Below are 15,437 nucleotides of genomic sequence, written 5' to 3' on the forward strand. Positions count from 1 at the left end.
AAATACAATTAAATACATACATAAAGGCAAATATATAGGCCTACATTAAAACATATGTACAATAATACTACATCAAATAATATACACACATATGCAAATGTATCCAATAAAAAGCCAACTACTACTACAAATAATAATAAATAATACATTAAATTAAATACATATATGCAAATATATACATTAAAACACATGTATAATAATAATAATAAAACACAATAATATACACACATATATAAACATATGCAATAAAAAATGCATAACTACTACTGCAAATAATAATAATATTATAAATAAATAAAATACACACAAATATGTCAATATGTACATTAAAACTAGGACTGTCAAAAGATTAATCGCATCCAAAATAAAAGTTTGTGTTTACATAATATAGGTGTGTGTACTCTGTTAATTATTATTTATATATAAATACACACACATTCATGTATATATTTAAGAAATATTTGCATGTATATAATGTATATACATTTATATAATCTGTAATATATATAAATGTTTTATATATAAAAATAATATTTTTTTCTTAAATATATACATGCTTGTGTGTGTATTTATATATAAATAATAATTAAAATGCAATAAAAACGCATAACTACTAGTAATAATATATTATAAATAAACACACACACACACACACACACACACACACACACACACACACACACACACACACACACACACACACACACACACACACACATGTTTGTTTTTGTGAAATGTGAGGACATTCCATAGGCGTAATGGTTTTTATACTGTACAAACCGTATTTTCTATCCCCTTACACTGCCCCTGTCCCTAAACCTAACCCTCACAGGAGACTGTGCAGTTCACTTTCTGTGAAAAAATAATAATTCTGTGTGATTTATAAGCATTTTGAAAAGTGAGGACATGGGGAACGTCCTCATATTTCACCCTCTTTTTGTAATACCTATGTCATACCCATGTCATTATACACATTTGTGTCCTGATATTTCACGAAAACATGCCACACACACACACACACACACACACACACACACACACACACACACACACACACACACACACACACACACACACACACACACACACACACACACACACACACACACACACACACACACACACACACACACACACACACAATACCACTGTATTTGAAGGATATAACTTGAAGAAAAAGGATTTGCACGTTTCCTTTTTAAAATACTTTGTGAATGACGCTCTGAGTAAGATGATTGTATTTACACTGCAATAAATAAATAGGCCTGTTTCCATAAAAAATAGCCTAAACATCCTAAAAGAAAAGTTCACATTATCAGCAAAACTGCATGAATTTGATTTGAATTGTATAAAATTAACTTAATATTTTGAATTAAAATACGATTTGCCCCGTGGAAATGAATGAACCAACTTTATTAAAAAAAAAAAAAGATCTGATAAGTATTTTATACAATTTTGTTTTTATGGATATTTTGATACATTTATTCTAAAACATAAAAAGGATATTGGGTGATTTTTCAGCAATGTAACGTATAAGGCATACACATGGTTTCTGGCATACACATGGTTTTATAAATCTGAAAATTTTGTGCGTACACTTTTAGGATGAAATCTACGGAAAGTTTTATAAATGAGGTCAATGAGGCCCCTGGTCAGCTGTTCTCTCTCTCTCTCTCTCTCTCTCTCTCTCTCTCTCTCTCTCTCTCTCTCTCTCTCTCTCTCTCTCTCTCTCTCTCTCTCTCTCTCTCTCTCTCCCCCACCCCCCCCTCTCTCTCAACTCAATTCAATTCAATTCAGCTTCAAAAAAAGAGAAAAAAACATATGGCTATATTGTACATATATGCTCTCTCTCTCTCTCTCTCTCTCTCTCTCTCTCTCTCTCTCTCTCTCTCTCTCTGAATTCACCTGCAGCTCTCTGGCTCCTCAGTGAGGGGAACTGACACACTGTAATTACTCTGTCCATAGATGATGCAGTAGAGTGTCCTAATGGACTGACCTGCACATCATGTACATCTGCCTCTGTAATGGCTTCCGCTTGTCTTAAGTGCAAAGAGCGCGGAGCCAAACACAACTCCAAAGCTCCAGCTCTCCGCACAACAGACACAGTGAGAGCCGGATAAACTCCACCGACTCCACATGACTGACCGACAGATCCAGGATTTTGGGACATTTAATGATGATTGACCAGACGTAGTTGATGGACTTCAGGTGAGATTGTTTTATTGTCATTTGCTGTACTTTACTGTTTGTTTTAAACATTCAGTCTATTACTCTAAAAGGGCTGTCTCATCATTTGTAGTCATCATTTGTCAAATGATTCATGTATTCTCAGTAAACAACACATTTTACATCATTGATCATATATGCTGGACAACTACAGAAATGTTTCAATGATAATTACTTACACACAGAGTTGTTTTTCTTGGTTATTTAAAACCGCAAGCAATGTTAAGCACAGACTCTAACTGTTTAGTTAACCTTTCTGTTTTTTTTTATTATTATAATGCACCAACACAATTATCAGAACTTTGAATGTATTTTCATGTTGATGTGTGGTTGTGTGCTTATGTTAAACAGTACATTATAAAAGCAGGGCACCTCTTTCATAACCCATAACCAAAATCCTGCGCATTGCACATCTGTTTATTAGATGACCAGACGATCTCGGATGAGCAGAGAGATTACTGGCAGAGAAAACATGCCAGGATTAAAAGTGGAAGTCACTGATTTGTCTGAATCAGGGGGGTGGGGGGACTGTTGAGGTGTTATTTGTTGTAATTCTTATCCACTTTTCACCCAGAAACTTCTTCTGAAGTTATTTTTTGCTGTTAAAATGGAGGTAATGTCAGGTCAAGGCTTTACCAATCCATCAAGAAAAAACAAGCTGATTAACTTAAAGCACGCGGGAACATTCTGTGCGGCCATAATGGTGGTGATGTAATCCAGCCGCTGTGCTTTTTCATGCCAAATTAATCGGCCATCATTTTCTAGCCACCATGGACATGTGCTGATGACGAGCTGTGACTACAAAAGATTAGAGATGCTTTATGATTATTTACATGATGAAATGACTGGTGGAAGCTTGGCTGGTCAACATAATGACACTTTTTTTTTAAATGACAGAAAAATAACTGTCATCTTTAATGCTTAAAGGAGAAACATTAAGCATGAAAAGTTTTTGAAAGAATTCTCCTATATGTTCACCAAGGCTGCATTTATTTGATAAAAAAACTAAAAAATTAAAATTAATACATATTATTGCAATTTAAAATAACTGTTTTCTATTTTAATATATTTTAAAATGCAATTTATTCTTGTGATGCAAAGCTGAATTTTCAGCATCATCACTCTAGTCAGTGTCACATGATCCTTCAGAAATCATTCTAATATGTTAATTTACTGCTCAAGAAACATTTCTTATTATTACACTGTAAAAAAAATAAATAAATAAAAGGGGGAAATCTACTGGTAATTCTCTGCCAGGAAATTATTCAGTAATTTTACGGAAATTTCCGAAAACCATTAAAACAACGGAGTGTCTATTCACACCAATTGCAAATAGCGCGCCTTGTTGGCAAGTGCTATTCGCACTAGCTCCGCCTAACAATGCCTGGTTGGGCCAAACAAGATTATAAAAAACAATCCCAATTCAATACACAATCAGTAAAGCGTTGGTTTTGACGCGATCAACGTGGGTTCGAATCCACCTTTTGCAGAGATCGCTCTTCTCCCTTTTCTCATCACATATCACATCGGAAAGGCATTTACTTTCAATAAAAATTAAGAAAATATTATAACATTGGAAATAAAGTGCCTAACGAAATGTTAAATAGTAACACTTTACAATAAGGTTCATTAGTTAACATGAACTAATAATGAACTGCACTTACAGCATTAATTTATCTTTGTTAATGTTAATTTCAACATTTAATGCATTATTCAAATCTTGCTAACGTTAGTAAATGCACTGTGAACTAACATGAACAAACCATGAACAGCTGTATTTTTATGAACTAACGTTAACAAAGATTAACTAGGTGTTGTTCATGGTTAGTTCATGTTAACGAATGCATTAACTAATGTTAACTAATACAACCTTATTGTAAAGTGTTACCTGTTTAATAATAATAAAAGCATTTATTGGGTAGGGTTATGGGTAGGTGTAGGGAGGGCTTTTATTGTCCCATTAAGGCGGCATCTATTTAATAATTTTAATAAATATAATAATTTACACTCTGTTATTATTCATCCTGTTAATGTACAACAATAATGAGGTGCAAATAGTACTGTGTGTACAATGGGGAGAATACAAAGGGGAGAATAGAAATTTGATACACTGCCTATTTTGCAGGTTTGCCCACTTACAAAGCATGTAGAAGTCTGTCATTTTTATCATAGGTACTCTTCAACTGTGAGTGACTCAATCAAAAACTCCAGAAAATCACATTGTATGATTTTTAAGTAATTTATTTGCATTTTATTGCATGACATAAGTATTTGATCACCTACCAACCAGTAAGAATTCCGGCTCTCACAGACCTGTTAGTTTTTCTTTAAGAAGCCCTCCTGTTCTCCACTCATTACCTGTATTAACTGCACCTGTTTGAACTCGTTACCTGTATAAAAGACACCTGTCCACACACTCAATCAAACAGACTCCAACCTCTCCACAATGGCCAAGACCAGAGAGCTGTGTAAGGACATCAGGGATAAAATTGTAGACCTGCACATGGCTGGGATGGGCTACAGGACAATAGGCAAGCAGCTTGGTGAGAAGGCAACAACTGTTGGCGCAATTATTAGAAAATGGAAGAAGTTCAAGATGACGGTCAATCTCCCTCGGTCTGAGGCACCATGCAAGATCTCACCTCGTGGGGCATCAATGATCATGAGGAAGGTGAGGGATCATCCCAGAACTACACGGCAGGACCTGGTCAATGACCTGAAGAGAGCTGGGACCATAGTCTCAAAGAAAACCATTAGTAACACACTACGCCGTCATGAATTAAAATCCTGCAGCGCACGCAAGGTCCCCCTGCTCAAGCCAGCACATGTCCAGGCCCGTCTGAAGTTTGCCAATGACCATCTGGATGATCCAGAGCAGGAATGGGAGATGGTCATGTGGTCTGATGAGACAAAAATAGAGCTTTTTGGTCTAAACTCCACTCGCCGTGTTTGGAGGAAGAAGGAGGATGAGTACAACCCCAAGAACACCATCCCTACTGTAAAGCATGGAGGTGGAAACATCATTCTTTGGGGGTGTTTTTCTGCAAAGGGGACAGGACGGCTGCACCGTATTGAGGGGAGGATGGATGGGGCCATGTATCGCGAGATCTTGGCCAACAACCTCCTTCCCTCAGTAAGAGCATTGAAGATGCACCCAAAACACACAGCCAGGGCAACTAAGGAGTGGCTCCATAAGAAGCATTTCAAGGTCCTGGAGTGGCCTAGCCAGTCTCCAGACCTGAACCCAATAGAAAATCTTTGGATCTTTGGGAGCTGAAAGTCCGTATTGCCCAGCGACAGCTCCGAAACCTGAAGGAACTGGAGACGGTCTGTGTGGAGGAGTGGGCCAAAATCCCTGCTGCAGTGTGTGCAAACCTGGTCAAGAACTACAGCAAACATATGATCTCTGTAATTGCAAACAAAGGTTTCTGTACCAAATATTAAGTTCTGCTTTTCTGATGTATCTAATACTTTATTAATTTATTATTTACTTACAAAATGTGATTTTCCTGATTTTTGTTTTAGATTCCGTCACTCACAGTTGAAGAGTACCTATGATAAAAATTATAGACTTCTACATGCTTTGTAAGTGGGCAAACCTGCAAAATCGGCAGTGTATCAAATACTTGTTCTCCCCATTGTAGATAACTAGCGATGTGGAGTTTGACAGTGACTCTACAGTAAGTGACATCAATGAGATGTTGTCTGTGGCTGTGTGAGAGTGACTATGTGCACAGTGACGTCTGTGGCGTGAGCGCATTGTCGTGATGTGCAGGTGACTGACAGTGAGCTCACGCTAACGCTAATGCCAGAGAAACCCCAGCAGCTGCAAACAAACAAGTGCGCTCATTATGCTCCGCTTCAAAAGGTTAGAGCACCACGAGCACCATGAATTATTCCAACTGATCAAGCCTCCCTAGCTTTCTCAATGTTTAGTCCAAAAAAGAATCACGACAATGCACAGGACATGTTACGCTAATAACCTGCTGATTTAGAAATGTTGCTAAAAGTACTATGGTATAGACTGTTTTTGAAAATTATGCCACGGATGGCATTTTGGTCACTACAATGATAATACCACTGTATTATTTGACATAGTTGAAGTATACCATTGTACAATATATAAATACAGTACATCTGACACATCACTGTACCATGGTAACGTGACTGCTTGGATTTAAATAGGCAAATGCTTAAGAGTTGGATCATTATTGCTGTGATTATTATGCTTCTAACATGTTATAGGCAGCAGTTCTTCTAACCCTAAATGATGGAGTGTAGCTTTTCATTTCTTAAACAACCATGTAGGATGGAATTGATGGAAATAACATCATAACCTTTATTTCCATCAAGAGGTGCACATTTTTGGTCAAGATCCTGTATTGACAAGGGTCCAGCACTCTGTAAAGTCTCCTCCAGCACATCCCAAAGACTTTCAATGAATTTAAGGTCTGGAATCAGAGGTGCCAATTCATGAGTGAAAATGATTCTTCATGCTCCCTCCAACCATTCTTTCACAGTTTGAGCCTGATAAATCTGACATTGTCATCCTGGAATGGCCATGATGTGTCTTCCTACATGGTTATTTATGAAATGAAATGACCAAAGACACTTTCAATATTTTTCCTATTTAAAACTTGACTCTTCTACAGTTACATTGTGTGCTAAGACCAACTGAAAATGAAAAGTTGCGATTTTCTACACCTATATGGCTAGGAACTACATTCTCATTCCTGCGTAATAGTCGCGGATCTTCGCGGCCGTACCATGGCTGCAGCTGCGCAATGATTCGTTGGTATTCTGTGAAACATGGTGGTAGTTACACCTTCAACTTACTATCACAGCCCTTTACAACACACAATTTGTCGGCTGCAAGCCTGAAACTTTCTCTGCAACTACACAAACTTAGTGCCGGTCACATTGAAAGTTACCTAGCTGGGGGCTACTTTCAGGCGCTGTAATATCATTGCACTGCTGCAGCCATGGTACGGTCGCGAAAATCCGCAACTATTACGCAGGAATGAGAAAGTAGTTTAAATGATCGTGTTGGTAAGTACTCTGTGTATCCTTAAATTCTTTTTTTACAACGCCGGCTAGATCGTTTACACTCATCTTTTTCTTCTAACGTTACTTATTCCAGCGTGCGTGCAGACAGGGTTGCCAAGTTTTTACCACAAAACCCGCCCAATTGCTACTCAAAACTAGCCAAATACAAGCCCAATAGCTTTCCGAGGTGGGGGGGAATGGCATTTTTTTTAACAAAAAATGGCATTTGGGGGGTAAAATATGTGTTATTTTGGCAGGGCTGCCTGCTAAAATTCCCATTCCTGGGTCTGTATATCACATAATTGGGGTCGCTTCAACCCGCGGACTTGGGAACACAGTGCAGTTGAGTTCTGTTGACATTTGACAACTAACGTTATGCGTCGCTCCGTTGCTCTGATTGGTTGTAGGTCTATCCAATTGAGGTCTTTCCTGGTTCGGTTGAAACACACCCCATAAATCACAGTCCAAGGGAGCAGTATCAGACTCATATTCTGACTAGAATTGAGTATGACGACGTCAGGCTAGTCGAGGTGTCCATGAGCCTTGCATGGCTGACACCGCCGCCGGTGTATGAACGAGTGAATGAATGGGTGAATGTGAGGCAATATGTAAAGCGCTTTGGTGGCCATGGGTCTGTTGAAAGCCCTATATAAATGCAGTCCATTTACCATTACCATTTTTTGGGATCCGGGGGGTTAATAAATGCCTTCTGAAGCGAATCGATGGGTTTGTGTAAGAAAAATATCTAGCTTCCGCCAGACTGCCATCCGTATTCAACATACGGAAAAAAAGTGTCACGTCTCTCGCAGTTCAAAACACTAACGCTACGTCTGACATCATGGTTACGCTTTTTCAGTAAGTTGAATATGGAAGGCGGTCCAGCGAAAGCTAGGTATTTCACTTTATAACGTGTTAAATATGGATATTTTTCTTACAAAACCCAATCACTTCGCTTCAAAAGGCCTTTATTAACCCCCCAGAGCCGTGTGGAGTACTTTTATAATGGATGGATGCACTTTTTTGGGTTTAAAATTTTGGGCTCCCATTCACTGCCATTATAAAGCTTGGAAGAGCCAGGACATTTTTTAATATAACTCTGATTATATTCGTCTGAAAGAAGAATGTCATATACACCTAGGATCTAGTAAATCATGAGCTAATTTTTTATTTTTGGGTGAACTATCCCTTTAATGCACCTTTAAATTTGTAAACTTGTTGTTGTCGATGTGTTCAAATGTAGTTATACTGATTTGTGTTTCATATTATTCTTTCAACAGCGCTGACCTTTGACCTCCAGCCAATGAGTCCCCATTTCTGACTGGTGGAAGATGGAGAAGCCTGCGTTTCTGCTTTGTGTTGGGTGCGCTACACTGTAAACAATGGAGGCGTCTGGATTACCTCCGGCAGCAGAGCTTAACGAAACTGAACTTAATGAGACATTGAGTCATGGCCACCCTATGCATCTGGCTCCCAGCATGCAGTTAGGGAGCATGTCCAACCCTCAATCTCGTTTACGAGACATGTCGGGACTCATCGCCATGGTGACACTTAATGCAGTAGCACTCCTGGCCAATAGCGGAGTACTCGCCGTAGTAGTGAAAGTGCCCCACCTCCGTAAATTCAGTTTGGTGTGTCACCTCTGCATCGTGGATTTGCTATGCGCCGCCCTCCTCATGCCTCTCAGCACCGTCTGCAGCTCGCCCTTCTTCGCCGGCGTCATCTTTTCCGTACTCGAATGCAGATTGTACATATTCCTCAATGCCTTTCTCATATCTGCCTCGATCTTCACGGTTACTGTGATCAGTATCGAACGCTACTTCTACATCGTGCATCCCATGAGGTACGAGGCTAAAATGACCCCTTGGTTATCCGCAGCCGTGATGGGATTCATCTGGGTGGCGTCTACTTTGCTAGGACTTGCTACCGTCTTCGGATGGCCCAGTTATGGAAGTAGAAGCTCCATTGCTGCGACCCATTGCTCTCTCCATTGGAGCCACAGCGGACATCGACGAGTATTTGCTATTTTATTCTGCACGGTTTGCTTTTGCGTGCCAGCTGCCATTATTATTGCCGTCTACGGGCATGTCTATAAAGTCGCTCACACGGCTGCCCGGGAAAGAGGGCCGATCCCGAGCTGGACGATGGCGACCGCTCACCCGAAGCCTCGGTCTGATTCCGTCAACAGCCAGACCACAATTATCACCACCAGCACGAGCATCCGCAGAAATCCAGTCCGTCGCAAGAAGAGGAGAACACTGGTCGGCGGGAAAGCGGCACTTACTTTAGCCATCATCGTGGGTCAGTTCCTGCTCTGCTGGCTGCCTTACTTTGCTTTCCACCTGCATCTTTCGCTTGGATTTTCCCATAGTACCTCTGAAGAAGCTGAGGGACCCGTCACCTGGCTGGCGTATTCGACGTTCGCGGTGAACCCGTTTTTCTACGGCCTGCTGAACCGTCAGATCAGGGAGGAGTTGTGTAAGATGCTCTTGTGTTGCCGATCAGCCGGCAGGCCAGTGCGGCCCTCGGCGTCGGGCCATGAACGTTCAGGGCACGAAGACTTTTTTCACTTTTTGCACAGGAGCGGCAACAGGGATGGGGTTAGATGCAGCTACCACATGGTTACACCGAGGAGCACGCTGGAACAGACTAGTTTTAGGATACCGGGGCAAATACCAGAAGAGATCAACTAAAATAATATTCATTGAGGAGTTACTCAAAAACATTCCAATTCATAATCATTTAGTTTTTGTAATGCATTTGTACCAATTATGGTTTTAGCGCTTTTCAGTTTTGCTTAAAGGGTTACTTCAGTGATTTAGCATTAAGCTTTGTATTTAAACTGGGTCATTTATGTAGTAGAAATGTGAAATTATTTTTGAATTTGAGAATTCAAGAATGAGAAAGGTGGATGAAAGACAACAACTCTCAGAATGCACTTGCTTCGCTGCCCTACGAGGCCATTCCTTACACCGTCGTTTTGATCTTCATAGTAAAACAATCATTTCGTTCAGTTAGAGAATAAACACTACAATTAAAAACTGAACGTGTCTTTTCAATAAAGTGTGAGTGAGCCGAACGAAAGTCACGGCACAGATGCAGCAGTGTCAGATTTCATTCATCATGAAGAGCTGAGCAGAGCTGAGGTAACGTTAAGCGCCAGTCTGGCACGTTTTCAGATCGCATATGGAAGCTAAACTATCACAGGAATTCATTGAAAAGTTGAAACACTCACTTTACTCTGCATCGCCCCGTTATGATTGTCCGCACAGCCGTCTGTGTCTTACATTCTGTGCGTGAGATCTCTACCCTATGGGCGGGTTGATAACATGCGGAACAGCTCCATCTAGTGGCTGTAGTCTTTACCCTCTGGCCAAAAAATCCTCCCATGACGCAAAATGACGATATTTGCGTCATCTGAGGAATTTTTCCAGAAATAAAATGCATAATTCTCTCATCTCAGGGGGATATGAGGGGGGAAAGTACCATAATTTGAATATACTACCGGGTTTCTACTGATACAAAGCCTAATGCTAAATCACTGAAGTTACCCTTTAAAGTAGGGATGCGCGATATATACCACCATATCGGTATCGGCCGATATATGTTCAATTTTAATGTTATAGTTATTGGCTCAATAAGAAAAGTTGGCTGATATATTAAAGCCTATATATAATGGATGGATTATTTCCTTCAGCTGAGACACTTCAGATGCGCACTGTTCGCCATGATGGTTTTGAATTTCTTGAAATATGATTGGAATCACTTCAGGTTAAGGGCAACATGTGCAGCGTACGTTTGTCATATAGGCTACATAAAATTATAGTGAGAACATTATAATTGTGTGCTTGGGACATGGCTTTTAATGGTGAGACTTGTTTTTGTAAACAGGCTTTCAAAAATTATATAAAAATGTAGATTTATTTAGATTTATCTGCCAATATATTGGTTATCGGCTTTCAAATATAAAGAATTATCGGTTATCGTATCAGGCACAATGTTTATATCATTGCATCCCTACTTAAAATAAAAAAAATTTTTCTAAATGCATGTTATTGATCTTATTGTGAACGATTCATCCATGCAACAGTGCGTTTAATTTGCAGTTGCGCTTAAAATAGTAAAATGTATTAAGGAGCACGTGCAAATAAAAAAATCCTCATAGGTTCTTAAAAAGTAAACAAATATCCGTTCTGGGAAATTAACAATGCATTGGGTCAGCGGCCACTTTTCCGCCGGAACTCGACTTGCCTACGGCCGTTACCGGAAGCCAGTCATTATAGTTTATAAAGTTATAAATATGGATGTATTTCTTACAAAAACGCTTGGCTTCACTTCAGAAGGCCTTTATGGAGCCGTGTGGATTACTTTTATGATGGATGGATGGCTTTAAAATCTAAGGTAACATTCACTGCCATTATAAAGCTTGTAAGAGCCAGGACATATTTTACTATAATTTTTACTTCCGGTGAAACAACAGACTTTTCTCTGGTGACATACGCTACACTTATCCAATCATTTTGTCTACTTAAACCCCGGTCCTTTAGCCTGAAGTCGTCATACTCAATTCTAGTCAGAATATGAGTCTGATACTGCTCCGTTGGGCTGTGATTATGGGGCGTGTTTCAACCGAACCAGGAAAGACCTCAATTGGATAGACCTACAACCAATCAGAGCAACGGAGCGACGCATAGTTGTCAACAGAACTCAACTGCACGCACGCTGGAAGAAGTAGAAGAAGATGAGTGTAAACAATCTTTGCCAGTGTTGTAAAAAGAATTTAAGGATACATGGAGTACTTACCAACACGATTGTCGTTTTTGAGAGAAATAGTAAAGGTGAATGCATATACGAACAAGTTCTCCGTTTAGGATTAGAACGAATTCAACCCAATTGCTTTTTGGTGACGTGGATGATTACGTTACTGTTGAGCATCTGTCCATCATCGTATAAAGCCTGCCCTGACAATTTCATTGGTCCAAACAGCTCTGGTTCCAGCCTAGTTGCTCCACAACGGATCAAGCCAAGACCGAATTTCCCGAACTCAAATGTTGTGGGCGGGGCTAAATTCGGCTGGCATCCAGGCTACCGGATATTTTTGAATGTAAAACTCACATTCAAATCTGCAAGTTGCATTTTGTTGCAAGACAAATGAATGGTTGACAATAAGATCAGGAACATGTATTCAGAGAAAGCAAACAGGGTTTGGTTTTAAAAAAGGTCAACCACACTGACTGGCAACATGGCGACAACCAATGAACAACAAATGCCTTTAATCCAATCACAACTTATCCTAGTGGTGACTCCGCCCACATGTTTACAAGCACAGAGCTGATTAGGGTTTGAATGGCATTGTGAACTGAAATTACTTAATTGTTGCCTAAACTTTTAATATCATCAAGCATAACCAACCTTTAAATAAAACAGTCAGGGTAGATATTTAATTCACATACAACATTTGTCATAAAAATGATCTCTCCCAGCCTTGTTTTCATTTGGAAAGATACTGATATAATATTTATTTAAATTAACTTTTTGAGTAATACAGAGAATACTTTTTTCTAATGTATTTGTACTGCAGTATTTACTTTCTTTGAAAATTGAGTAACATAAATGAAAAAAAAAATCAATTTATATTTATTTCTATTATTTATAATGCAAAGGAGGACCTTGGCTATCTGCTGTATTTCTTTTCCATTGTAGATATGAGTGACAAAGCCGGATTGTTTATCTTTCTTCAATAAAGACACTAGTCACAGAAAGCTTGACACATACTGATTCAGTTCAGTGCAGCATATGTCGAGTTGTGTTGCGTTTACAGCTCATTGTGCTGATTAATGTGGACTGTCTTCACTCTTATTTTGAATGGTGTGCTATATGGAGTCACCCATTACATCACACTGTGGATTTATTTGCCCTTTCTTTACTTATACAAAACAATGCGTCCATTGCTGTCTTTTGTTGTCATGAAGATGGATAAGAGCTGTATCTATGTTTTTATAGGAGGATGGTACTGTACATAGAGCTGCTTTCTTGCCATTGTTTATTTAGATGTACATCTTCTTGCAAGCTAAGTATATCACTACCATTCAAAAGTTTGAGGTCAGTAAGATTTTTTAAATTACTTTTTTCACCTTTTCTTTTAAATTGTTTAAAATGACAGTAAAGACATTTCATGTGTTTAAAAAGTGTCTATTTCAAATAAATACTGTTCTTTTGAACTTTCTATTCATCTAAGAATCATAAAAAAAAGCATTTCACAGTTTTCACAAAAAATGAAGCAGCAAAACGGTTTTCAACATTGATAATAATTAATGTTTTTTGAGCAGCAAATGAGCATGTTAGAGAATGATTTCTGAAGGATCATGTGACACTGATATGGAAGTTTCCACCACAGAATAAAAAACGACTTTTAACTCACAATTCTGACTTTTTTTCTTTTTCTTGTGAGATTTAAACTTGCAGTTTCGAGTTAAAAGTCCAATTCTGAGGAAAAAAACTTTTTTCTCAGAATTCTGAGTTTATATCTCAAAATTCGGAGGAAAAAAAGTCAGAACTGTGAGATAAAAAGACGCAATTTCCTTTTTATTTTTTAATCCATGAAGGAAACAAGCTTTCACAGAAAACAGGCCTTTAAACTGTACAAATATTTCACAATATTACAGTTTTTACTATATTTTTTATCAAATAAATGCAGCCTTGGTGAGCAGAAGAGACTTATTTCAAAAACATAAAAATATATATAAAAAAATCATTAGTGAATTCTCGTATATTCTTGCTCTCATATTCTCATATATAAATTTCTATCTATTCATGTTTATGAAAGCTACATTTTTCCTGTGACTTAGGTCAAATACGTAAAGTTATAGAACAGTACATTTTCACAGTATTGGTGCAGCAACATATTTAAACAGGTGAAAAGATGGTTTTAGCTGAATTCTGTGCCGTTTAGATCTGTTCAGCTCTCGGTCTATCATTTGAAACCATGTTTCCTGTAATTATATCTTTATAGGGACATATTTGTAATTCTGATGTGGAGATTTGAATGCAGATTAGACTTAACGGATAAAGCAAACCAAACCAGGGCGGCTTAGTTTTTAAAAGCGATCGTCCAACCGCACAATCCAAACCGAGCAAAGGTGAACTGGAGAAAATGCCACAAACTGTGAGATTAAACGACGATGGTGATTAATATGAGAGAGAGCTTTCAAGAATGAAACACCATGAGGACATCTGACCCTGATAGTACAGACAAAATCAGATGAACAGGTGAAATAAATAAGGGCAGCTATAGTGCCCCATACACTCAAGAAGGAAACTTTAAACTCTTCAACTCTTCTCTTTGCTATGTGAGTGATCTGGTTGGTTGCTAGGTGGCTGCTTACCCCCCTAACAACCAACCAGATCACTCACATAGCAACACCCTGGCAACCACTCACAACACCCTATCATGGCGGCAAGTTTTGCAAAGGCAACGTCACTCACATTTCTTCAGAAAAAAGTTAAAATCAATTTAGCTACAAAAAGATTTCTGTTTTCTCAAAAGCAATACAAATGTGTAAGAAATCAAGAATAAATAGTAGGAATTAACGTGAGCGTGAACATTTTCAGGATTTATTGTTATGCATTTAGCATTTGCTGTGAGATCAGCTGTTGGATTATAAATAGAAACCAATGATCTGCTAATGGCTCTAACAGTGAAAGGCATTTTCCTAAAAACATAGTGTAAAATCTGCAAGATTTTTCTAAAAGCCAACAGACGGGGTCGCTATTAAGCCTGTGTGTGTGTGTGTGTGTGTGTATGTGTGTGTTTGTTTTTGTGATTTATGAGGACACAAATTTGTATAATGACATGGGTATTACACTGGTATTACGACCCATGTCAAATACAAAAAATAAAATATGTAATGTCCTCATAGTTCATGTCTTCTTCGTAATTTACGAAGAAGACATGAACTATGAGGACATTACATACGTCCTCATATTTAAAATAGCTTTAAAAACACAAAATGTTTTATTAAAAATGTAAAAGTGCAGAATGTTTCCTGTGATGGGAAGGTTTAGGGGTAGGGGTAGTGTAGGGGGATAGAATTTACAATTTGTACAGTATAAAAACCATTACGTCTATGGAATGTCCTCACTTATGTGTGTGTGTGTGTGTGTGTGTG

General features: G+C 38.6%; 1 protein-coding gene across 1 annotated transcript; it reads left to right on the plus strand.

Moving 5' to 3' along the window:
• Positions 1-1,925: 1,925 nt before the first annotated feature.
• LOC307143321 (putative G-protein coupled receptor) lies at positions 1,926-12,880 on the plus strand. The gene is made up of 2 exons (XM_079844801.1): positions 1,926-2,208; positions 8,550-12,880. Exon 2 carries the CDS (start codon positions 8,652-8,654, stop codon positions 9,960-9,962), a length of 1,311 nt encoding a protein of 436 aa, XP_079700927.1. The 5' UTR covers positions 1,926-2,208; positions 8,550-8,651; the 3' UTR covers positions 9,963-12,880.
• Positions 12,881-15,437: the final 2,557 nt, after the last annotated feature.

This window comes from Gobio gobio (genome assembly GCF_949357685.1).
Source record: "Gobio gobio genome assembly, chromosome: 19".
NCBI lineage: Eukaryota > Metazoa > Chordata > Actinopteri > Cypriniformes > Gobionidae > Gobio > Gobio gobio.